The 26516-nt window shown below is 49.8% G+C and overlaps 1 protein-coding gene across 3 annotated transcripts in view; it reads right to left on the reverse strand.

Moving 5' to 3' along the window:
- Positions 1-8968: 8968 nt before the first annotated feature.
- ST8SIA5 (ST8 alpha-N-acetyl-neuraminide alpha-2,8-sialyltransferase 5) overlaps positions 8969-26516 on the reverse strand; it is a 59972-nt gene continuing 42424 nt past the window's right edge. For 2 of the 3 annotated variants that reach the window (XM_058557052.1, XM_058557054.1), the window contains 5 exons: positions 20108-20194; positions 15663-15807; positions 11922-12034; positions 11023-11115; positions 8969-9649 (listed from right to left, as the gene is read on the reverse strand). In XM_058557052.1, the coding sequence (XP_058413035.1) occupies positions 9181-9649; positions 11023-11115; positions 11922-12034; positions 15663-15807; positions 20108-20194 (907 nt within the window). In that variant the 3' untranslated portion in view covers positions 8969-9180. Of the gene's footprint in view, positions 9650-11022; positions 11116-11921; positions 12035-12501; positions 12601-15662; positions 15808-20107; positions 20195-26516 lie in introns of all 3 variants that reach the window. The other variant, XM_058557053.1, reaches the window with a different exon arrangement.

Genomic DNA, 26516 nt, shown 5'->3' on the forward strand with positions numbered 1-26516 from the left:
TTCTCAAGAGGATAAGATGCTCCTCTGCCTTCTTGCACACAGCGTACTGAACTTGAGGGAGGGTTTTCGTACCTCTGCACGGGTGTGGTTGGGGCAGGGTGGAGTGATCTGAAATGCTCTGTTGAGACCTCAGGGTTGCTTGCCCCTCCACTGAACTCTGCCTCTCCGCTAAACGGCCCCAGATCACTTGGTGTTTTCTGAGATAGTTTTGGTCTTTTTAATGCCATTACTATTAAGCTGTTAGCTGCCACTTCTTTGCTCTACCTAGCACCTGTTATGAGTCTCTTAATTTGCTTTATTATTAGAAACCAGAACCAAGTTCACTAGAATTGAATTTAAAATTAAAGTGAACGCCGTGAGGGATCTGCTCTTAGCAAAATGTTTGGTCTTTGATACAGAGCTTTTTTTTTTTTTTTAAAGATTTTATTTTATTTTTACTTTTTCCCCCCAAAGCCCCAGTGGATAGCTGTGTGTCGCAGCTGCACATCCTTCTAGTTGCTGTATGTGGGACTCGGCCTCAGGGCGACCAGAGAAGTGGTGCCTCGATGCGCACCCGGGATCCGAACCCGGGCCACCAGCATCGCAGCGCGTGCACTTAACCACCAAGCCACAGGGCCGGCCCTGATACAGAGCCTTATAGCATCTATTTCAGGGGCTCAAAATTAATTTTCCTTCACCTGAGTCCCCAGCTCCCTGGGGGCTGAGTGAACTTGCTGGATAAGTGGTCCTGGGAAGTGAGGTGTGCTCTGACCTTGTTTCAATCAAGTAGTAACCATTTTCTCCGTTAACAAGCCAAGGTGTTCAGGGGTTCTTGTAAACTTGGTGGCTAAATGCGGGATTCTGAGCTGCCATGGCGATAAAGTTCTCACCGGGACCACACTGCTGGGGGCGTCTTCTGAGGGAAGGAGCAGGGAACTTGCCTCCAGTTGGAGGGAGAAGAGATTGAGGCAGGAACCAGGTACTAACTAGCTGGTTTCAACATGAGCCTTTTCCAAAGGAAGGTGGGAAAGGAGGGAAGAACATAGTGCAATGGGGTGTGAACGCTAGCCCTGGTCACGTCAGTCCATTTCTGTGGGACGTTTCCTCATCACCGTCTTCTGTGTTTGTTCTCCACGGGTGCGGTGGGGTGGGCAGAGCGCTGAGCTCAGGGTTTCCCTGTGCTAGAGAGTGTGGTGTGGCACGCTGATCCTACCCCAGCACCAGCCACAAAGTGACCCTCACCTCGTCACAGGCTGGTCCCAAGCTCGAGAGACACCAATCCTTTAGCTCTGATCACAAAATGCATCCTAATCCTGGACACAGACGAATTCCTAATTCAGGCAGACTCTGAGCCTCCTAACCCTGAGAGAAGAAATCTATGTAATTTCGCTTTAAAAATATTTCATATGTTTATTTAAATGTTTTAAACGTTCAGAAAAAGAAAAGCTATTTGGTGCCTTTAAGAAATCTCAGGCCTGAATCAGACTCTCCCAACTCTCAACCAGGACAAAATGCAGGACAGGGCAGCGCTAGTCAAAAGATTGTGTAGAGCAGTGATCCTCAAAGTGTAGTCCCCGGACCAGCACCAGCCTCGCTTGGGAGCTGGTGAGAAAGGGTCCAGGCTAGTTTACCAAATCAGAGATGCCGGTGGGGCCCAGGAATCAAGGAGCTATCCCAGAGATTCTGACGCGGGTTCAAGTCTGAGAACTGCCAACCTAGAATAGTGGTTCTCAACCTTGGCTGCATATTAGAATTATCTGGAGTTTGAAAAACCCTAATACCCAGGTCACACCTCAGACCAACTGGATCAGAAACTCTAGGTGTGGGATCCAGGCAAGAAGATTTCTTAAAGCTCTTCAGATAACTCCAATGTACAGCCAAGGCAGAGACCCTCTGCCTCAGGGCAATGAGTCTGGAGCACTGTGCAATAGAGCCACTTAAGGAGATTCTTAGAATAAGGATACCCATCCCCAGGCCAACTGAGTCAGATTCTTGGGGAAGGTGAGGACTTGGCCTGGGGTTAGTTTATAAAGATTCCCAGGTGATTCTAATGTGCACACAGGGTTGAGAACCACAATTCTAGAAGAAATCAAACTTTTACCCCAAAGATGAGCAAGTCATTTGCTCATCTTTGAAGGATGAGCTTGAAGGAAGCTTGAAGGATGAAGTTGAAGGAAATGAATTACTTAGTTGCCAAGGGAACCATCCCCAGACTGGAAAGAGAGAAGTCACTCTTCTGGCTTTTGTGCCAAGAGCTAAGTGATGGCAGTATATATTTCTCTCTTTCTCTCTCTCTCTCTCTTTTGGAAATGAAAAAAAGGTTCACAAAAGAGACTACGCGAGGGAAATATCTAAAGACTTATAAAAGATGGGCAGGGCTGCTGCCTCTCAGGACACTGGCTGCCAGGACAACTGAACCCAGCTAGCAAAGCAAGACCAGGTCTGCTCTGACCCTCAGCAAAGGTGCCTAGGTCGCCAGAAGCCAGGGACCGACCGAGGGCCCAGGACAACTGCTCTAGAAAAAACTAAAATCAGAATTCTATTATAGGGACATTGAAAAGTGTTAATATCATTTGAGAACAGCTTGTACCTCAGTGATTCTGTATGAAACAAGCCAGTCACAGAAAAACAGATAGTGTGTGATTCCATGTATATGACGTACCTAGAATGGTCAAAGCCACAGAGACAGAAAGTAGAATGGTGGTTGCCAGGGACTGGGGGAGGGGGAAACGGGGAGTTGTCTTTTTAATGGGTATAGAGTTTTAGTTTTGCAAGATGAAAATCGTTCTGGAAATTGGTTGCACAACAATGTGAATGTACTTAACACTACTGAACTGTACACTTAAAAATGGTTAAGATGGTAAATTTTATGTTATGTGTATTTTGCCACAATTAAAAATAGAAAAAAAAAGAAATCTCTGAGAGTGTTGAGGCCTAAACAGATTGTGTAAATGTTATAGACTCCTGAGCTGTTAATTTTTGTTGCTAGTTTAGTAGTGGGTTAATATTTTATATTCTTATTTATAGAAAACCCAGAAATTGGGTTCTGTGCCAGATGCATGTTTTCACTCTTCTCACTTAAGACTCCAGTCTGAATTGTAAGCCAGACATCACCACTCACCTGGCGGCAGCCACTGAACCGCAGGCAGTGCAGAACACGGTTCTCAGGAGGATGTGCGCTCCAGGACCACCCGGGGCTGTCACACTTGCCAGGCATCACTGCCCCTCCCCCAGGTTCTGAAGCCAGAGGCTGGGGTTTAACAGGCACCCAGGGGATTCTGACAGGTGATCTACAGTCCACCCTTAAAGAACACACTGCCTTATCAGGATGCCTTGGAGGATGTAACCAACCTCTACACGCTGGCCTGGCTTGACCAGGGCTCCAAAGAACAAGGGAAGGCACACCCTGGCCATCGGGACACCCCCAGCCTGGCTTTGTCTGGCCCCTGAGCCACAGCCAGTCTCCTCTCAGAGGGGTGAGAGGCCAGGGTGTGTGGTGAACTCAAAGCAGCACCATCCCCTCCCCATGAGGAAGGACCCCCACGCTCCTGGCCTTGCACTGGGCATCTGGAGCAGATATTTTGCAAAGCTCAGCACATCTGTTTCCCCGCCAATAAATAAAGCATTTTCCACTTGTTTTTGTGACACTCTTGATCACTCCCTCGTATAGAGCTACCCAGCCTGCACCTCAGCACAGCAATACCAGATCCTGACAAATCTATATGGTTTCCAGGGAAGGAAAAGGAAAGGAAGGGAAAAGGAAAACATCTTTCCCTCTTTTGTTTAAACTAGAGAAAGAGGGCAAGAAGCGGATGAGCGAAGAGATGATAATGGGGCCAAACAACAAGAGGGTGGCAGAGACTGGGAGATGGGGCCAGCCAGCCACCCCAACACAGACATTACAGCCCCCGGGGCCCAAGCTCCCCAAGGACAGACAGGGGAGTGCTTTCCACATAGAAGGTACTAGGCAAAAAAATAGTCAAGGGAGGACACTCTCAAGCTAACAATTTCCCCCAGGGTGTTACTCAGTTTATTAATGGGGTCTCCTGAACCACTGGAGCCCACCAGGTAACCAGAGACCCCACTGCTATAGTAAACACGGGGCTCTGTGCCAGTGCTGGGCGCACAAAGATAAGCCAGATATGGTGCCTTCCCTCAGGGAAAGGACGGACCCTCAGCCAAGGACACAGGGATGCCCATGCATGTGCTATGAGGATGCAGGGGCCATAAGGTGACATCAATCTACAAAAGTGATGGGATAAAGGGGAGGAAAGAGGGAAGCAGGAGTATGGGGCCATGCCAGACATTTCTACTAGCTTGTGCAAAAGCACAGCGCCTGGAGGAGGATGAGGGGGCAGGGAGCGGGCAGGAGGGTCTTTGGGAAGGTGCGTGAGTCAGCTTGGGACGTGCCCTGCATGTCTGGGTAAGGAACCTGGACTAGATGGTACAGGCAGGCAATGGGTTCTACCACAGGTGTTTCCAGAAGGTAATTCTCTGGAAGCAGAAAGATCAGTCAGAAGGGCCTGAGTTTAGGGCAGAGAGGATGCAGGTAGGGAATGAATTCAAGGGATATTTATGAGTCAGAATTGACAAGATTTGGTGAACAAACAGACATAGAAGGTGAAGAGGAGGAAGAGCCAAGGGTGACCCCGGTTTTGGGCTGAGTGGCCAGTGGTGCGGTAGAGCCATTCACAGGGGATGATGGGGCAGAAGGGGCAGAGAGAACCTGGGCTCACCGGGTGTCTAGTTCATGCCAGGCACTGTGCTAGGCATTGTGCAACCTCATCTCACTCAATCCTCACCACAGCTCATGAGGCTGGTGTCCCGACCTTGAGCCTCAGATGATGAATCAGAGCCTCCAGGGGCTTCAGCAGCTCCCCCAAGATCACCCAACTAGTAAGTGCAGAAGGCAACTCTGAGTCCAGATTGTCCTTTTAACTCTGCCAGTTGAGGACATGCTGAGGTTTGAGATGCTGTGCAGGTACAGATGTTCAGGAGGCCACAGTGAGCACACTTCTGATGCTCCAGGGGAGAAGCGGCCTGTAGGTAAGGGGTTTTCATGCAAGGACAGGAGAGACTTGAGGCTGTGACTAGATGAGATTTCTGCAGGAACGCTCCTAGAAAGAGAAAAGAACCCTGAGGAAGCTTCACAGAAGATGAATCAATAAAAGAGCCTGAGCAGGAGCATTCACAGAGATAGAGGAAGTCAGGGGAGAGTGGTTTGATAGAAAGCAAAGGAAGAGAGGACTCAAAAAGACCAGCGAGGCCACCCCGTCACATGTCACAGGGATGTCAAGGACGAGGCCTGATAAGTTTCCACTGCTTTGGCATTTACCGTCTTTCTCCTGACAACCTTCAGAATTCAGGATTGATTCTGGCATGCCCTTGTCCTCCTCGCCCCATAACCGTCCCCGAGCCAGGACTTGCCAGCACTCAGCACAGCTCCTGTGTGTGCTTGTGGGACTCTTGATTCAGTGTCTGGACACGTCCACTGGACCGTGAGCCCCAGGAGGGCACGGGCTACCTTGTGCTCATCACTACTTCCCCGGCACTCAGCACAATGCCTGGCACAGGCTGAGAGCTCAATAAATATTTGTTGAATGCCTGGCTGAAGCCAGCTCTGTGCTCTCCCTCAATTGTCAGGAGATGCTGCCCCTGCCTCCTCCCCATGCTCAGCAAGTCTAGGGCAATGAGGCTCGCCGCTCTCTGAGGCACAGGTGATCAGCGGGCAGAGTTGCTGCAGCAGCATTGCTGAACCGTCTCAGAGGCCGCATCTGACCTTGAGCCACCTTCCTTTCTGCTTGGCTACGCATTGAGTGGTTTACTTATTTTTGCTGCCTTTCAACCTTGGAGCAGTGGGTTTAGCACAGAGGAAGACATGACGGTTGGTTGGTTTGTGGGGAATCTATTTCCTTTAAATAAGAATTTAACCAGTAGTCTGCACTGCACGGTGGGATGGTGACAGGGGCTGCAAGGAACATGGTGGCAGCTTCCCCAGTCAATACCCAGGTCTCTCTGAGCCTTTGAAAAAATGTTTTTCCTACAAACTCTGGCTGCAGGAGAAAGAGTGCAGGCTGGAAGTCAGGACACTGGATGAGTCCCAGCTGAGGCATTAGCTGGCCATGTCACCTTGGGCAAGTCACTCAGCATGTTGTCATTTAACATGTCCCCTTTCTGGGCATCTCTCCTCACCTGCAAAATGTGGAGATGGCCTCAGCTCCCCTCCGGTGCCAGAACAGCATACATTCTATGGTGGGTGGATCAGTGCTGCTATGAGGGGTGGGGTTGGGGGAGCACACCTACAAGCAGAGACTGCCTCCTGGACCCATGACAGCCTCCTAGAGCATTTGTCCCTAGAGCAGGGCCCCATACCACCCTGCAGTGGCATCTCAGTCAGGATCCCTCTTGTTCTAGCCCTGGTGGTGCTGGCTGGGAAGCAGCTAAGACAGAGGTCTGGAGCACAGGCTTTAGGGTTCTACAAACCAGGGTACGGTTCCTCCATTGGGTGCCTGACCCTGGGCAATCACTCTGAGCCTCAGTCTCGTCACTTGTTCAGTGGGAGCCTTCTTACCTAAAGGGGTCTTGTGTTGACTACAGGAGATAATACCAAGAAAGTGCTCAGCGTAGGGTGACATAGAATGAGAGCACATAAATCTTAGCTTTTATAATAATAAATATTAGCTATGGCTTAGATCCATACATCATGAATACCTCAAAACAATTAGAAATTACAGAGACCCTAGAGATCTTTTCTAAGCCTCTAGTTGTAGAGATAAGGAAACTGAGACCCTAAGGTAGAGGAAGGACTTGTCCTAAGACCCACAGGCAGAAATAGGACCATGAGCCAGGAGTCCCACCTCCTACCTGGGATGGATCCTTATGCTCCATACGCAGCTCCTACTGGGCCCTGGCTAGGGCAGAAATCTTCCCAGGACACCCTCAGCTGTGAGAACCCTAATGTCTGACTTAGCAAGGCTCCTTCCCCCAAACACTGCCTCATCTGGAATGTAACCGTTGCCAAGAAGGCTTCCAGTAGAGGGTTCTGTTCACGGCAGCACTCAGTAGAGCCTCAGGCATGACTTGACCCAGGTCACCTCCCCATTCTGGGCCTGTTTCTTTAAGTGGGACAAAATGGTCTTTAAGAGCCTTCCAGTTCTGGTATTCCATGGCTTCAAGAACTGGGCTCAATGAACCATAAACAAATGGCTGGAAACCTCAGTTCACTAGAATCTTTCCCAGAAGTTCCTTCCTTGGGAGAAATAGGCAGAGCCTAAGAAAGCATAACCATCCACAGTCCTTGCGTAGTTTTTCCCATTCCCAAAGTAGTACTTGAGCCTACTTTGTCTCACTGGCTACTTCCCTGCTCTACAGACAAGCAGACTCAGACTCAGAGTGGCCTGAGGTTTTCAAGTCAGTCCCAGAGGCCAGAACAAAGGTGAAAGGTCAGCATCTAGAACAGTGTTGTGCAGGGAGTACACGTTCCCTAACAACCCACCAACGTGAAACACAAGTCAAGACGAAGAGGTTTTGCCGAGACAGGAGCCCTGGATGGGGAGTCTGGAGGCCTGGGACAGCGCCTGCACTCTCTTCTGTCTGTTGCTTGCTGAGCCAGTCGCTCTGCCTGTAAAATGAGGTGATGGGATGAAAGGTCCCCGCCCCCTGCTGTACTCTCACAGTTCCTCCTCCTCCTCCTCAGACCCAGCCTGCAGAGCTGGAATCTGTTTATGGTCTGCCCTCCACCCCTAAAAGACAGAGATTCTGCCTTTATTTGTCATCATGTCTTCCCAAGCCCAGCCCCAAACCAAAGCAGAACAGGCTTCTGGAAATGTTGAAGAAAGTGAGGGAAGAAAGGAGGAAGGGAGGGAGGATGAAGGGGCCTGAAATCCCTCTGGCATGAATATTCTATGATTCCACAAAGCTAAGTTCTAAGGCAATTCACCATCAGTGTCTATTAGGCACAGCCACATTAATGGTGGAAACACTACGGGGGAAGCAAAGAGAATGAATGTCTGATGTGAAATGACATGTTAACCCCTCTCAGCCTCCCTGAAATGACAGCTAACTTCCAAAGCACAGGCCCTGTGGGTCCACGTGTGTGAAGGCTGCCAGGCTGTGCCACGTGGGAAGTCCCACCTTTACAGTAGAACCCTCAGTGATGCTGGTGTCAGAGGCCGTGACGCGCTTCTATCCGCTAAGCTCACCAGTTTCATGCCAGTGCTTTCCAGCCCGGAGGCTTATGGTTCCAATTCAGGAACATGATATAGCAGGATTCTGCAGAGTTCAGGAACACAAAGAGGAATGGATCTTATAAATAACTCCTGGTTAAAACAGCTGAAAATAAGGAGAGAGAAAAGGAAGCAAATTGCTAAGCACTTATTCAGTCGATAACGTTGGCTTGAAAACCTTAGTGCAAATGGCTGGTCTGGTTTATTTCCTTCTCATCAGAAGATCAAATGCAGGATTGAACCTGGAGGCACCAAGACTGCATGTGTGTTTGAGGATGTATTTGAAGGGTGTGGCTCTCCTCAGCTGACGGTATCTCAGCAAAGATCCTAACACACCGGCCTTGCATTAGATCTCATGGAATTACTTAACCGACTCCGTCGGTTGGAGTGACCTTGGTTGATAAGTCCCTGGACCTCTCTGAGCCACCCCGTCTTCACAGGAAGGTCTGGCTGCTGGCTTGGCCTCTAAGCTCTGAGATTCTAGAATGCAATTCACGACTGAGGCCTTGGTATAAACTCAGGAACCCAAGTCTGATTTAAATATTGACCATGCTCACATGTCCAGTCTCCCTCTTTTTCCATTCTCTGTAGAGCCTTCCTTTAGCTGCAACAAAACCACTAAAGTTTGTGCTCTCTAGGATGCTAAAATTGAGTGGAAATGTGCTTTATTCACTTGCAAGCCCCAGGGCCCGGATCTTGAGGTGGGGGCCAGCGGCATGCTACCGTGGGCAGGGCGTAGACACAGGGCCCAGGCTGAGGCCCAGGACGCCTAGCACAGAGCTGACTGGCCCAGCTGATCCCTGCCTCCCGGCCCACAGGGCCCAAGCACGGAACTGAACTACCGAGGGAGCAACAGCCGTCCCGCCAGGCCCTCGCACTGCCCGCGCAAGAGAGAGAGGAGAGGCGAGGTTCTGCGCAGGAGAGAGAGGAGGGGCGAGGTTCTGTTTGCCGGGCACGGCCAGCCGGCCCGCCGCCCTCAGCAGCAGCTGCAGGTGCCCGTGTGCACGCGGAGGATGCCGCGGCTGTGCAGGTGCAGGAAGTTGAAAATCTCGGAGGGCATGGCGTGGAAGCCCGGGCGGGGCTTGACGTTGTCATAGTAGTGGTGGGTGATGTAGAGGCCCGAGGGGTTCATGGGGAAGGCCCAGAAGCCGAACAGGTGCACCTCCTCGCAGAGTTCGAGCGCCGCCGTGGCCAGGATGAGGCCGGTGCTGATGCGCTTGGCGCGCACGCCCAGGCTGAGCCAGTAGCGCGACACGTTGACCAGGTACTGAGGGTGGAAGTAGTAGACGGCCTGCGGCGACTCGAAGTCGTCCAGCACGTACTTGACGCGGATGGACACGTCGGTGTTGCGCGTGTTGTAGAAGGCGGGCAGCAGCACCGACGCGTTCTCGTACACCTGCAGCACGCGGTAGAAGGGCCGCCGCCACTTCTCCAGTTTGTGGAACCTGCGGGGGCAGGGGGTTGCCGCAGAGTGAGAGGGGTGGCCGCCCACGCCCCGGGCCCCCACCCCCGCACGCTGGGCTCTTTTCAAAGGACGCAGGGGACTCCTTTCATCTCAGCCATCTCAACAGATGAATGTCCCGCCTTGCTGGGGACAGTTATATTTTTGTACGTAAATGCAGGAGAAGACAATCTGGACCCAAAGGGACAAATATCTAGTGTGAGGCTGCAGTGATAGAGCAATGCTTAACCCAAATGGATGAAGGTGGTCCAGAGTGGGCTCAGGGGATGTGGCAGGGAGTGGAGGCTTTCCTAGAGCCCTGAGGCCATTCACCTGTACTGCCTTCCCCAAGATCCCCAGTGAAGGACACCAACCCCGGCTGCCTGTCCTCTCAGCCCTTCCTGCAGCCAGCCCCTCGCTCACCTTTTTCTTTACATTCAACAGCCCTCATCTCACACCTGTCTGAATGCACCTTCACTCTGCTGACTCGGGAAGTGTTCCCAGACAAGTGACCCGACTTAACAACTCCCCTGCTGTCCCTTCCTCTTACCCTTTGTCTGACCTGGAGGTGTGACTGTGCCAGGGTTGGAGTTTTAACACATTAACCCTCTCCCCTGAGGCATCTCAGACAGACAGACAGACCCCAGGGGCCCGGGAGGAGGGAGGCGCTGTGGTCTTTGCATGAGGCTTCTCCCCAGTGCCCCCTGGACACACAGCATAGGGAGCTGCCCGCCCTCCTCACACACTGGAAAGCTCTCTGGCCCATCTCTAGGTGAAGACAGTCTAGACCAGCACTGTCCAAAATAAATATAATGCAGGCCACATATGTAATTTTAAATGTTCTGGGGGGCCGGCCCCATGGCATAGCGGTTAAGTGCGTGCGCTCCGCCGCTGGCGGCCCGGGTTCAGATCCCTGGCGTGCACTGATGCACCGCTTGTCAAGCCATGCTGTGGCGGCGTCCCATATAAAGTGGAGGAAGATGGGCACAGGTGTTAGCCCAGGGCCAGTCTTCCTCAGCAAAAAGAGGAGGATTGGCAGATATTAGCTCAGGGCTGATCTTCCTCACAAAATAAATAAATAAATAAATTGTTCTGATAAGCACATTTAAATAAGTAGAAAGAAATGGGTGAAATGAATTTTTATACTTTATTGAACCTGATATACTCAAAATACTATCATTCTACCATGTAATCAATATAAAAATTAATGAGATATGGTCCATCTTCTTGTTCATATTAAGTCTTTGAAATTGGGTGTGTGCTTTATGCTTACAGATGGCACATCTCAATCTGGATACCCACATTTCCAATGCCCAGTAGCCACATGTGACTAATGGCTACCATATTGGACAGCACAGGTCTAGAAAGGCCACTGACCTCTCCGTGATGATGCTGGGGTTCACGGTGACCACGTCTGTCTTCACCCCCACATCCATGGTGTACTTCTCTGAGATGGGGGGTAGGTTACACCTACAAAAGAGACAAGGCAGCCTGACTGCATGTGGTTGGTCATTCCAGATGGAGCTGGGGAGCAGGCGAGGGTGAGGGTGCAGGGAAGGAAGGGATGGTGATCCTATAGGCAGAGGGATACCGGGGAAGCCAGCTGGGTGAAAATCTCTATGGCCTGGGTGTGGAGGGACAAGTTCGACCCCTTCCTCCACCAACCCTGAGTGGCCCAATGATTGTGGATCCAAGAGCCATGAGGTCCCATTGCCGTCTCAACCCAAGTCTCTTTGCTTAAAGTTTTTATTTTCAACTTATCTTCTTTATCCAGGCTAAAGCTGTAAGCAAAGGTCCCCAAAGAGATAAGAAGGGGCTCTACAAAAGGAAGAAGAAATACAAGGACCTGTCTCCAGCTTAGTTAAAGCCAGAGTGAAGGCAATATTGGCGTCAGCCACAAGGCTGTCCTGGTTCCAACACTGCCTCTGGAAGGGTAGAACCCAACCAGGCAGGTGGCCACACAGACAATCTCACCAACAGATCTGCGTGGCCACGGTGAGTCCTCAGAGTCTTTACATCTGTTATGTGATTTGGTCTATACACACCTCCCATTCTGCAGATATGGAGACTGAGGACCTGAGAGGTTCAACCACTTGCCCAAAGGGACAGGGCTGGAGAGAGGAAGGGACAACCCAGAGCATGAGGATCTGCAGGGGTGGGGAGTGGGGGATTGATCACTTGAAGGGCAGTATTAGGGCACTGGAGGGGGCACCCAATGGGGTGATGGCATGGAGGGGACAGAAGCATCAGATGCAGACCCCGGGTGGCTCTTTTACCGGAAGACAAAGTCGGCGCTGTTGATCTCCCTCCCGCAGCGGCTGTTCTTCAGGATGCCTCCGTTGCCCACGACAGCACACTTCTTAAACTGGGACCGGTAGTAGGGCATGTCCTGGGGAGACAGGGGCACGGCTGTCAGAGGCAGTGCCACCCCTGCCTTCATCTGGTGCTCTCACCTCTGTACCCACATCCAGCTCTACTCCTCATGGCCCCACGAGACAGCCTTGTAGGGAATGTGGGAGAAAAGTGGTTATTCCACTTTGCAGATGAGAAGGGAGGTCAAAAGACTTGTTCTCAGTTCCACAGGCAATGAGAGAGGAGCTGGCACCGGAAGCCAGGTCTCCTCAGCCTTGTTCAGTAAGCCCTGGGATGCCTCAGGTTTCCAGAAAGAAGAGAATACAGGTCATGGCTAGCCCTGCTTGTACTCAAGCCTTTGGTTGTCCCAATGTTTGGAAGCTCAGCTTCTTTATGACTTCTAGTGTGCCTTTTTTAATGGTTAATGCAAATGTTCTGGGGGTGATGGCAGCAGAGATGGGGAGAGGGCCACCCAGGGACCAGGGCCCTAAATCTGGCCCTCACCCCTTTCAGCTCAGGTGACTTGCAGACCTTCTTCTGCTCCACAAGGAGGACACAGGCCTGGGACAGGAAGGCCATATGGACTGGGACAGATGCCAGGACCTGGCAGCAGCAGGGACAAGAGACTGGGGGGTGAGCAAGCAAGGCCATATCAGGGGAGCAGTGAGAGGCTGGGACACCTGGGGTCTCTGCAAAGAAAGCTCTGAGCGCAGGGGAGCCCAGTACTTACCATAAGTGCTCATGGCATTCGAGGGAGCAGCCAGAGTGACCACCTCACAGTGCTTTGACCTTGTCACACCTCGACTGGTGGGGTTATCTTGGTCTGGGCACTGGCTGCCCACAAAGGCTCCATGCTTTCCAGGGGACCACAGGCAAGTTGGCAGAAAAGAGCAAATACTGGCCTGAGAGTTAGGGACCTGGTTCTACCATGTCCCCATTCTAGGCCATAATCCCGTCCTGGGCAACATGAGGCAGGTAGAGCCAGGCAGCCACGTGGCACAGGACAGGGGCATAGACCTGGAGTCAAAGGTAGGGTGAACAACTATCCTGGTTTGCTCAGGACTGGGGGACTTTGCCCAGGATGCAGGACTCACATTTGGCCAAACTGGGAAAGTCTGGAGCAAACCAGGACTAGGCACTCTAGTCAAAAGACCCAAGTTTAATCCTGGTTTTGCCCCATAATGGGGTGAGGGAACCATGGACAAATTTTTTAAGCTTTCAGTGACTTGGGTTTTCCATCCGTAAAATTAGGATAATAACATGCATATGTCAACGAGATGATGTAAAACAGTTTCTCAAGTTGGCACTATTGACTTTTTGGACCAGATCATTCCTTGTTGTGGGGGGCTGTCCTGTACAGTGTAGAATGTACTTGATGCCAACAGTACCCCCCAGTTATGACACAAACATGTCTCTAGATAATGTCCCCAAACAGCCCCCGGTTGAGAACCACTGGTGTAAATAAAAAGCCTACCCAGGGCAGTGCTTGACCCAGAAGGTCTCAGCGCAGGGGACCAGGTTGTTATAATTAGGTGGCCCCAAAGGTCCATCCCATCTCTGACCCCCATAAGGGTGCCGAGCAGCTCTCCTCCCAGCACACACCAGCCGGCCAGCCCTGCACAAGAGTGGTCCCGGTCAGCACCTCAGGCTTCCGGTGGGTCTCAGGGAAAATCACACCACAATGGGATCCTCAGGAATTAGGCTAAATCTGAAGGAGATGCTGCCTCCGTCCGTGGGGGACTATCCTTCTTCAGGGCCCATTTTCCCGGGAGGGTCAGGCCCCGGGGGCCAGGACGGGGAAAACAAGGGTGTCCCATGGCCAGTGAGGGAAACTGCACTGTTTGAATTTTACTAGAGACATAAAAAAAACCAAAGTCACCTTTGAGAGATCATCAAAGGCTCTTTATGTTCTGTTTCCCAAACTTCTGTAAATCAAAAACAACCTGGGGTACTTTCTGAAAATATACATTCCTGGGCTCCATCCCAGAATCACGGAATCAGAAAGAAGCTGTATTTTTTACAAACCCAAAGAAACACTTACCTTTAGGGAAGTTCAGGAAATACTTCTACATCACATGCTCTAATTCAGGGGGTGGCAAATTACGGCCCGTGGGCCACATCTGACCTGCCGCCTGTTCCTGTGCGGCCTACAAGCTAAGAATGGATTTTGTATTTGTAAATGGTTGGAAAAAAGTCAAAAGAATATTTTGTAACATGTAAAGATTATATAAAATTCAAATTTCAGTGTCTAATAGGAACTAAAGTCTTACTTGGAACAGCCACTCTCCTTTGTTACATGTGTCTAAGGCTCCTTTGTGCTAGAATGATGAGAGTGAGTAGTTGTGACGGAGACCAGATGGCCTGCAGAGCCTAAAATATGTACTCTCTGGCCTTTCCAGAGAACACATGGCAACCCCAGCTCTAATTCCCTGGGCCCCGGCAGTCCGTATCCACGGCCCTCCTTGGATCCATATGTCATATCCGAGCTGTGTGTCACCCACCGGCATTACCTCGTGAAATGCAAGTTCACCTGCCGTCACCAGCTTCATGTTCCAGGCCTTGCAAGACCCACCTCGTAAACATGGCTCACATCCCATTGTCCTACGGCACTGTGATGTGGGACAGCACATTTGATCCCTCTCCACCTTCAGTTCTTCCCCGGGGCCCCAGAATGCCCAGTCTTACCAGTACATTCTGGTGCGAGTGCCAGCACTCCCCAGAGGAGCAGGGCAGCCCAGGCCCTCAGATTTCATCCAGAAAGACCTGATCACGCCCCCACTCAGAATTCCTACAAACTGGTCCCACTAAATCCTGCCCTGGGCCCAGCACTCTCCAGGAGGTGGTTATGACCATGTCTCATGGAACCTTCCTCCTCTTCAGATGGTAACCACTAGAATCAGCTGAAAATGCAGGCTCCAGGGCCCCTTCTCAGAGCATCTAGTCTGATGCAGCGATCAAGCCAGAAGTGAGAACGTGTGCCTGAGGTTCAGAGGTTCAGCAGTTTGCTCATGCAGATCACTTGCTCTGCGGTCCCCTGTGACCAGGGAGCCACCAGGATGGCCCTGAATGATCAGCCTACCTCCAGACTTCTTATATGTGAAAGGAAAAAAATAAATGTCTATCTTCTGCAAGTCTCTGATATTTTAGATTTCCTGTTACAAGCAGCCAAACCTATTCCTAGTCCAATCCAAACCCCGGTGTTACAGACAGGGAGACTGAGGCCTTGAAAGACATAATAACCACCCAAGGTCATCCAACTGGAGAGCAATCTTTCAGTGTCCTGCTTTGCATTGGTTTGTGATTTCTTGTGGACACAACCTTCGCGTGTTTTTGCTCTTATACCTCCCTTGGGAAGGGGACAAACACTTAATCATCCTCTCAGATAGCTTCAGGATGTCCTCTGCAAGCAATGCAACAACCAAAATCTTAGAAACACTTTTGTGCCAAAAGTCACTCAAATAATAGCCAGTTGGCATTCATTGCTAGAAAGTGCTAGAAGGAACCCTAGGAACCCTAGAAGACAGTCTACTGAGCCTAAGTGAATGGCCAACCAGGGCCAGGACAACTGGGTGCAGAGGACTCAGCAGAGTGATGCCAAATGCCAGAAGGCCACGCTGGGTGGGCTCCAGCACCACCCCCCCAGACCGCCCTGCCCAAAGCAGCACCTTAGGAAACATGCGGAAGATCTCCTGATTGATGTGGTAAATGCCGCTGGTGTCCACCTCATACTTGAGCTTTGTCCCCAGGGGAGTGTTCTTCTGGGTGGTGAAAAGGAAGGAGGGGGCGTTGCAGCACCTGGACAGAGTGGACCTGCCGGGAGGAGACAGACAGGGAGAGACTCATAACGGGCAGAGCAGAGCCTCTCCAAGAACAGAGGGGTCATGGAGCCAAGGCCGCGAGGGGAGACCAGGGAGCACCGCCCCCTCCCCCCACCCCTTCCCACCTCACACCTCTGCTCATGCTGTCCCCTCCCCTTCAATACTCCTCCCAATGCCCAGGCCTTCCCTCCTCTCCTGACGCTGGCCTCTCAGGGTCCAGCCAGGTTTCTGTCCGTGAGCTCCCAGCTGCCCCCTCCCCACTGACCGCACTGGCCTCTGAAGGCCGGGAGCACAGACTGGGTCCCACCTGCTGCATCATCTGCCAACTCCCTCCCCGCTTGAATGAAAGCCCCTCCATGGCAGGGACCCTGCCTCTCCGGATCCCACACAATGTTAGTCACACGCACAAGTGTTTGACAACCAGCTGCCTGTGAATTGTGGGGTGACTACTCCTTCTTCAGGCTTTCCTCAAGATCTGCTAAGCTTTCCACTACTTCCCTGAACATGCTGTTTATCCAGGCCTGATGGAAAACCAGGGATGCAGAGCTCTTCCTTCGATTCTTAGCCCCCATATCAAACTCTAGAGAGGCATTTACCCTGTCTGATGGGGTCACAAAACCTAGACACACGGTCAACAAAAATGTGCAATATTTCAATCATTTAGAAACTGTCTTAGGAATAGGGGAGGGTCAGAAGTTGGGATGGTGGGTTGATACTGAATGGCTTCCTACAGAAAGTGGAATCTAGCTTCCAAAAGAAATTTCCAGGAGTTCATTATTTAAATACAGAAAAAGGTTCTTGTGCTTTTCACTGACAAAAACACTCAAACATGAGCTAGAGAAGAGTTAAAGCTCAGATGATGCAAGCAGGCTTTAAAAAAAATCTCCGAGAGAGAACGTGGCTGATGAGGCAGGCTTGGGAGTCAGCCAGGCCAGAGGAGCCTGATTCTTCTCTTCTCTGCAGCTGGGGTTCCACCCGGCGGTGCATTCTCCAAGACACGCCAGCCAGGCTTGGTGATGGTGTCGGATCCTGGGCACATCTCACTCCCCCTGCCCTGGGGACCCAAAGCATCCTCCCTGGCTTCAGAGGACCTGGACTTGACAAAGGAGGCAAACTGCCATCCTCTCATGTCAGAGGCTTTGTGCCCACGAGGATCCACTTTTTCCAAAAACAGCAGCAGTGGGCTGAGTGCACACTGGCCTTCTTCTCTCAACAGTGGCTCCAGGCACAGCCACATCCAGTCTCCAGGTGGCCCCAGGAGGAACGGAATACGTTCTCCATGGAGCCCAGACGATGACCCCTAACAAAGGTTGAAGAGGAGCTTTCTGGAAAATTCACATCCAGGGTCCAGGATGGAAACTTGGTTTGCCAATCTGGGGTCAAGAGGCCTGGGTTCTAGTTTCTGCTCTGTGTCCACCAGCTGTGGGGCTTCCTCTCTCTGGGCCTCAGTTTCCTCATCTGTAGAATGCAGGGTTGGCTCCTCCACCTTGACCCTCTAATTCTGTGACTCCACGTTGCCAAAACCAGGAAGGTTATACAAATTATCTTTTATGACTTTATCTCTTGCAGGGTCTTCACTGGGGAGATCAGCTGGCTGCAGGCCACAGAGAGTGGTCTTCCCTGTGGATGGTTTCAGAATATGATGCGGCTTCCCAGAGGGGAGGCCAGAGGTCCGGCCAGGCAAGGGCCATGGGTCAGCATCACAAACCACCAACGGGCCCGTTTAGCTTTGCTGGTCCAGAAACTAAATCTTGTCAATCCACTGGAGAAAATCCCACTGAGGGAGACTGACTCATACTAACCAAGCTCACAAGTGACTGATATATAAACCAGAATGCCAATGTGTCTATCTTTATGCAGTAAGGTGAAGGAAGACTTCAGTTACAGGATTCCTTTCCTGGAACTAGAATACTCATGTCTGTGTTCTAGCACACTCCCCTACCCCATCCCCCTTCGCTGCACCAGGTTCTTGAGAACCTGAATTAAGAATCTCATCATTGTTCAATGAGCTTATAATAAAAACAAGCGGAGGCAACCGACTGGCCTTTTTCGATTTAGAGCATGGCAAGACCTGATGTCACCTCCCTTTCCCACACCTGAAACCACTCCCTCACCTCCACCCTCTCCCCTAGAAGGGTCTCAGCAACCCCAGAGCCTCTCCCCCAGATAGTGCTGGCTGATCCCTGCCAAAGGCTCCCACACGTATCCGTTTTCTCTTGCCACATCATCCTCCTGTTGCTTCATTATTTCCTTCCACATATGAATCCCACTGAAGAGGCCTCTGTCCAGCTCTCGGCCTGCACAACATCCTCTTGCATCTCACTGACCTCGTCCACACTGAGTGTTTATCAACCACACCCTCAGTGTGCTCAGGCCTCACCAGCCCCCAGGGGCTTCTGCTGTGCAGCGTCCACCGTGATGCTTCGTTCTAAGGGGCAGATTCGGGGCTGCACTTGCAGCACAGATCTTGGACCTCTTACCCCCTCTTCCAGCACTTTGCTCAAGTTCACATTCTACTTTTGTTTTGTTTTTTGTGAGGAAGATCAGCCCTGAGCTAACATACGTGCTAATCCTCGTCTTTTTGCTGAGGAAGACTGGCTCTGAGCTAACATCTATTGCCAATCCTCCTCCTTTTTTTTCCCCCAAAGCCCCAGTAGATAGTCATAGTTGCACATCCTTCTAGTTGCTGTATGTGGCACGCGGCCTCAGCATGGCTGGAGAAGCAGGGCGTCGGCGCGCACCCGGGATCCAAACCCGGGCCGCCAGTAGCGGAGCACATGTACCTAACGGCTAAGCCACGGGGCCGCTGCCTCACTTTCTACTTTTATGACAGGTAGGTCTCTGCAAATTCCTGTCAGGCCTTAGCTTCCACAGTCTCAGAGGCCTCTGGTTTGGGGCTGCTGGCACCTGCTCTTCAGGGCTCATCACTTTAAACATTCACATTTCTAAAAATGTGCCACTTTGGATGAATGGATAAAGAAGATGTGGTACACATATACGATGGGATACTACTCAGCCACAAAAAAGATGAAATCTTGCCATTTGTGACATGGATGGACCTTGAGGGTATTATGCTAAGCAAAATAAGTCAGATGGAGAAAGACAATTACTGTATGATTTCACTCATATGTGGAAGATAAACAAAGAAACAAACACATAGATACAGAGAACAGATTGGTGGTTACCAGAAGGGAAGTGGGCAGGGGGAGGACAAAAGGGGTAAAGGGGCACATGTGTATAGTGATGGATGGCAACTAGACTTTTGATGGTGAACACGATGCAGTCTATACAGAAGTCGAAATATAATGATGTACACCTGAAATTTATATAATGTTATAAACCAATGTGACCTCAATTAAATAAATAAATAAATAAGAATTAAAATATGCCACTTAAAACTACTGCTCTGTCTCTAGACTTGGAACTGCAGCAAACCAGAACAAATGACTAATGAAGAAAATACAAAATCCTTAGTGTGATTTGCTTTTCACAGCCTCTTGTGTAGGATTCCTTCAGGCCGATAGCTTCCCCAGTACATTTAAACTACGACCTGAGTTGCCAAAATCCAGTTTATACACGCATTCCCAGGATCCTATCAATTCCATTAAATAACGTCTACCTGCACTAAAATAATACCATAAACTCACAGAATTTTAGAGGTGGTGAGGACCCTATAGTTCACCATTAACCAAAAAGAATTTTTGGACATCTGCTAGCTGCTTAGCTCTCAAAGACAGGAGAACTTTAAGATATAGCTCTTGCCCCTCTGGGAGTTTACAATCTGTCAGTTTTGGTTAGAGAGCAATTAGAAAATAACCCACAGCAGGGCTCAGACATCTAGTGTAGGCTGTAAGAACCCGAGTGCCCCGAGAAGGAGAGGGCTGTTGGGTGACAGCCGCTGCCCCAGGAGTGGGGAGGGGAATGGGGTGAGGCCATGGAAGGTGACTGACAAGCCTTAATGCACAGGCCTGCTGGAGACCTCGAGCAAATCTCTTCACTGTTACGAGTCTCAGTCAACCTCAGTTGTACTGGAGATGACACCACCGACCCTGCACGGCTACTGCAAGGACTAAGGGCGAAAAAGTGGAGGACCGCACCTAGGAGGTGCCGCCTCAGCCTGTGTGCTGAGCCAGAACCTGCCCACTGCCCAGATTCCAAAGCCCAATCAGAACCAGCTCCAGGGAAGATGCCCCTGGGGGCTGGGCCTTGCAGGACGAGGAAGATCTGAGGAGGTGGCAGGAGGAGAACCACCCAAACAGAAGGGCTGGGGAGGACAGATGAATCACAGATACTTGAACTGGTTGGCTTCGGAGATGTTCATCGCCCACTTGCACATCTGGAGGCTCTTCCACCTGTCGAACAGCTCCGACTGCTTCACCCTTCGGGAGCGGAGGACAGAAGAGTGCATGAAAGGCCAGGCTGGACTACGTGTCGTCATTCCCTAACACGCTCCCTTCCTGCTCCCCCATATGCCAAATCCTGGGCTGGTCCTTTGTATTAACAGTATTTTCTTGTTTTCTATATTCTTGATGCTCTGGTACCTGGGACCTTGCTAATTCCTAAAGATAGCAAACAACTCCCCTGCAAGCATGCCTTTCACATGCAAACCAACCAATGCAGAGGCCACACCCTCAACCACCTCCTTTATCAACCCAGCCACTAGCCCCTGTCCTAATCATCCCAGGGCCAGGTATCAGACAACCAGGGGCAGTCCCTACGCCCCAGTGCCCACCAAAATTATACATACTAGTCAGTCCTAAAACCTGTCTACCCTGCCTTGCCAATTCCTTCCCATAAAAACCACAATAAAAGGCTCTTGCCTGTGCTTTCTCCTCCCCCTTCTCCTCCTGACCAACCCTGGTGCTTCCCCATGTGGCCCTGCAGGGCATGCCACACCTCCTGTGAGTATAAGAACTTCTTCCTTCATGATAGTCATTTCTGTGTATGTGTGTCTTACCATATCTGATTAAAACAAATCCCGGGTACATTTTAAAACATTCTTCCTCACATGCCCAACCCCAAGGGCCTGCATAGTTCTCCCAGGAATATCTGATTATAAAGGACGTGAGATTGCTTTCCTAATGGAATGTCTGTTAATCACTGACACTGCACTCAGCACATGGTAGGGCTCATTGCAAGGGCACACCCCCCTTTTTCTCCTTTCTAAGGGCAGATCACAATTTTCAAATGATAAAAAAGAAGAGAGGAGAAACCTGAGACATCCTCCTTTTGTCTGAACAATCATCTGCAAGGCTTTATGCCAGTCGGTTTTGAAACATCTCTGCTTGCAGTATCCTAAAGCACCGCCTGGAAAGGGAATGTCTACATCATATAGGATTCTCCCTTTGACTGAAACTAGCAAAAAGAATTGGATCATAGAACCCTTTTTCCATTGAGCAGTGCATCAGACTGGAGTTCCTCAGAAACACTGGGAAATGCTGGACAGATCAGAAGTTTCTGAAAGGAGAGCCATAACTTCTCTCTCTTGACCACCCACAGTCCTCATCCGAGGGCCAGGCATTCTGTAGCTGTTCAGGGTCACCAGGCTGTGAACCAGTTCAGAAGCTGGCTGATCTTGGACGCTGGTGCAGAGAGTAGCCCTTTAAAGAAGGTCATTCTGGTTTGGTCATGAATGGGGAAGTGACCAGCCCCCAGGAGCTGGATGTTATCAAAAAACTACTGTAACTGTGGTTCTTACTCTAGATCCACTGAAGGGCTTAAGTGAACCCATAACCCTCAGAATTATAGGCAAAATCTCATGTCTCTCCACCCACATGCACATTTTGGGGAGAATCTGAAGCTTTCATCAGCTTCCCAAAGGGGTCCATGATTCCAAAAAAAGGTAAATACTCACTTAACTGTAAGGTAAAAACTTGGTTCATTCTGCAGAGCTGAGTCCCTGTGTTTAACTGGAGGCAGAAATAACTGTTCCCAAACAGGGCTAGCCTCACCTCTGGAGGGAACACAGGACTGGTGTGGGGAGGGCTGATTGCAGGAAAAGTCATACAGGATAGCGACTAAGCACATGGATTTTGGAACCAGAGGGGAACTTGGGCCTCAGACCCATTTCAGACACCTCCTAACTACGGGACCTGCTTGGCAGCTTTAAAGAGATGGAAGGAGCCCTCCTCTCATCCTGACCTTTCCTTCGGGCTTTCCCAAACCTCCAACAGCAGCTCTCACCTCTCAAGCTCATGTGACATCAGAGAAAAGGTGTCATTACACAGCAGCACTCTAGCTAACCCACTGCTTCCCTCCTCTGCTCCCTGCAACCCACAGGCCCTTGGAGTAGCACCCTACATGGCCAATGCCTCAACACCTCCTGGAAACACTGCAGGCCCGGCCCCGAGTTCCACAGTTACCAATGACTGCGTCTCATTCTCTGTGCCTCCAATGCCCTTGTCACACACTGGACCAAGGTCAGGGCCTGGACACCCAGCCTGGAATCCTGGCTCCAGCCCCAACTTGCAATGTGACCTTGAACTTGTCATTTAATCTCTCTGAGATCAGCTGCTTTATCTGTAAGATGGATATAATAACCTCTGCCCTGCCAATCTCAAAGGTTGTCAGAAAGATCAAATAAGATAATAGACGTAAAAATATTTTATATTTTATAAATTGCTTTACAAATGCAGAGATCATCTTTAAAGATGAAGGGTTGATCCCAGGCACTTATCTCCTTTCTCCCAAGATACCACTAACATTCCAGAAGAGGAATAAAAAAAAGTATAAACCTACCAGATGAATAGAATGACGGAGATGGGGGGTCTCAGTGGAAGAGAGATTTCAACTAGTGTGTAGAAGGAGGAGGAATGACAGAAGGAGGGATGGCACAGCCCAGAGACAGAACCAATTGGCATAGAAAATTTTAAAGGGGGGTGGAGAAAATGAGGATCAGTTTCAAGTCCATATCCAGAACCATCAAGCCCACCCCCACAGCAGCCAAATATTTAATGTCGTGCAGAGGGGGAAGAGGGATTGAATCAGACCTTCAGTTAGTTACTGCCTACAAGAAATTCATCATTACCAGAGAAATGATCTGGGCACTCTAGCAGAAAAGGGGCCAGCAGCATCTTGAACAACTACCCTCAAGGAAGGCCTGCTCTCAGAGTTCCTATCAGCTTTGTATTGTTTAAATTTAAATATGAATAGATAACCAAGGATCACCTAGTCAACCTAAGGGAAAGAGACCAAGATAAATCATCAGATAAAATGACCACAGAGAAAACTATTGGAGGAACAAAATAGAACTTTAAAATATTCTATTTAGCGTCCCTAGAGATAGCCAAGAAGCCATGACATCCTTAAAATAAGAATCGACTGCTCTGAGAACAAAGAAAGAGCTCTTGGGGGGGGGAAATTCATTCGAGGAGCTAGAAGATAAAGTCAACGAATGTTCTCGGAAAGCAGAAGCAAAGGGCAAAGAGATAGAAAAGATGAGATTAAAAGATATCAGTGCTAGAGGAGCAATCCAGCAGATCCAGTATCCAACTCTTAGATGTACTATAAAGAAGAAGTAGAGAAAAACGGGGAGGAGGAAATATAAAGAAATGTAAGAGAAAGTTCAAGAGTTTGGACATGAGCCCCAGATTGAGAGGCCCCAAAGGGTGTCTATCCTGAGGCACACCAGTGGGACATTTCAGAACTGTCATGATCTGAAAAGACTGCAGAGAGAAGAAAACAGGCCACCTCCAAAGGAACAGCTAGCATCATGCTGGTATAGCCCTGGATGCTAGAAGATGATGGAGAAGGTATTCAGCATTCCAGGGGAAAATGATTTTCACCTAAAATACCAACCCCACCAAACCAACAATCAAGTATAAGAGAAGAATTAAGTCATTTAGACACAGAAGGACTCAAAATCTTACCTCTCGCTCATCATTTTTGGGGAATTTACATTACGATGGATGGAAGCAAAATGAAGGAGTAAACCAAGAAAGGAGCAGCTATGGATTCTAAGCAAAGACGAATCTGACCTAAGGAGCAGAGAAGGAAGACTCGGAACAATTGCATGTGACCCACCAAGAGGGTAGCCTGTCTGGGTTGGAGCAAGAGGATGATGGGAAACTCTGGGGGAATGCCTGGTTGATGGGGAGGCCGGAAAAAAAAATAGGGCATCATAGAGACAAAATTTTAACAAGGAAAAGATGTCTAGAAGCTCCAGAAAAAAGAAAAAACATGTACAAGAAAGGAGATGGAATCATTATCCTCTGATATTCAAATTTTAGGGTCAACCTATAGAGAAAACCCCAAAAAGCCTTGCTACGGTTACAAATAGCAAGTAAATGTCATCAGCCTTGACATTTTAAAAGTAAACTCATGGATGACTGAAGCCAGAAGGTGGAACTAAAAAGTCGGGGTAATTTTAATAGTTTCATCTTACAAACTCAGGATCAAGAGATACTGCCAATATTTGGTAGAACAAGAAATAGGTTACTCAGGCAATCTATAGATAGAGGAACTAAAAAGAGCAATATCCCTCAACCTCGAAAAGTGGGGAGGGGGATGGCTGTGGTGTAAGGGAGTTGAATCCTCACTCACCAAAGCAAGGTGTCGGTGAACACTGTGTGAGAGTGGTAAGTCGAGAAACAGCAGCATGTGCATATTACTGAGAGGTATGGAGGTAATTACCAGAAGGGACAGCTAAGAGACGAAAGGAGCAGGGCTGGGGGAGAAGGCATGGGCAGGGGACTATTGCTTTTTATTAATGATGGACATTTGTTCTGAGAAATGCGTTGTTAGGTGATTTCATCGTTGTGCAAACATCATAGTGCATACTTATACAAACCTAGATGGTGTAGCCTACTACACACCTAGGCTCTATGGTACTAATCTTACGGGACCACCGTCGTATATGTGGTCCCACCATTGACCGAAACATCATTATGTGGTGTATGACTATAATATAAGCTTTTTTATTCTACTTGATTTTTCTAGCCATGTGCAAGAGATGGTGACAAATTATCCTTCTTCTTTCTCCCCCTTTTCTTCCATGGCCTCCTCTGTTTCCACCCAGGTCTCATCCACTTCCTCCGCCCACTCATTCATTTAACAAACGTGCCCTGACCCCGTGCAGGGTCAGTCTCAAGAACACAGAGATGCACAAAGGGGCCCCCCAGCCCAGAGAGCCCTGCCCAGCCGGCCTGGCTCCCAGCCTCTCTCCTGGTCTGAGTACTGGGCTCAGCGCAGAGTTCTCTACCCCAGAAAGAGAGGAAGGGGTGGCAGCAGAGGCCCTGGGTGTGAGCACAGGCAGCAACTGGTTTAAAAATAGAGGCTCTAGAATGGTTAAAATGAAGCGTAAATAAATTTTACAATTATTAGTGACGATGCACTTTCGTAACAAATCATCACAGGGTAATTCCTCACTTATCTGACATTGTCAGAGACGGAGGCCTTTTCCATGTGGCAATTTTCCGGCTGACCGATCTTTACCACTGATTTGAGCAATTTTGGATCTGAATCATTCCCAGATGAATCTCACACCTCCCTGTGTCCTCAGACAGAATGCTGCTGACATTTGTGTGCCTGAAGGGCCTCAGAGTGCATCCGTCCAGCCCCCTCCATGCACAGATGGGGATTTAACCTTTTCCTGATGACTCAGAGTCTCCACCATGAGCACCACTCGTGGCTCTGGGCCGGAGCACAGCAAAGCCCGCGGGGGTCCAGGTGGTGTGATAATCCCAGGCCAGCCTCCAGGCTCTCTGACTTCAGCCCTGGAGGGCCCACTGACCCTCAGCTTGACGACTCACAAAAGAAGGCACTGGGCTCACTACTCCCTGATGACCCACCAGGCTTACACGCTGATGCCCCATGAACGGCCTTGGTCTTTCCTCTCCTCTCAAACCCCCAGCACCGCCAATGCCCAGACTCCTAGGGCCTGGGGACCACAGGGAAGGTGAGTGTCATGGAAGAGACGGGGCAGTGCAAGGCCCAGAGGTCACCAGCTGGGATGGCTACTCAGCTCAGGAGACCAGAGGGGGTGCCCCAAAGGCAGAGATGAGAACTAAAGCCAAACATGCAGACAACCAAATGCCACCAATATGAGTCTATGACAAGGGACAAAGGGTGGGCACAGATCATGGGGAAATATGAGGTTCTCCATCCCACCCCACAATGTTTGTGATTTAGGGCCCAGATAATTTCTAATTTCGTCCCAAAACGGAAGCTGTGATAGGGACTATTAAGGGCTGAATTGTGTCTCCCTCAAAATTCATATGTTGAAGTCCTAACCCCCAATATCACAGAATGTGACTGTATCTGGAGATAGTCTTTAAAGATGTAATTAAGTTAAAATGACATCATTAGGGTGGGTCCTAATCCAATATGACTGATGTCCTTATAAGAGGAGATTAGGACACAGACAGGACAGAGGAAGTCCATGTGAAGACAGGGGGAGAAGATGGCCATCTACAAGCCGAAGAGAGAGGCCTCAGAAGAAACCAACCCTGCTGACACATTGATCTTGACTTCTGGCCTCTGGAACTGTGAGAAAATAAAGTTCTGTTGTTTAAGCCCCCCAGTCTGTGCTACTTTGTATGGCAGCCCTAATAAACGAATACAGGAACTAACACTAACATATAGAAAACACATGGGTAGAGGGATGGGAAGTTACATAGAAAAATGCCCAATTTACGGGGTCTCTCAGATCTTCCTGGCTAGAGCTCAAAGCAACCATGAGGAAATTATCTGCATTTTATAATT

Source organism: Diceros bicornis, chromosome 16 (genome assembly GCF_020826845.1).
Source record: "Diceros bicornis minor isolate mBicDic1 chromosome 16, mDicBic1.mat.cur, whole genome shotgun sequence".
Classification (NCBI taxonomy): Eukaryota; Metazoa; Chordata; class Mammalia; order Perissodactyla; family Rhinocerotidae; genus Diceros; species Diceros bicornis.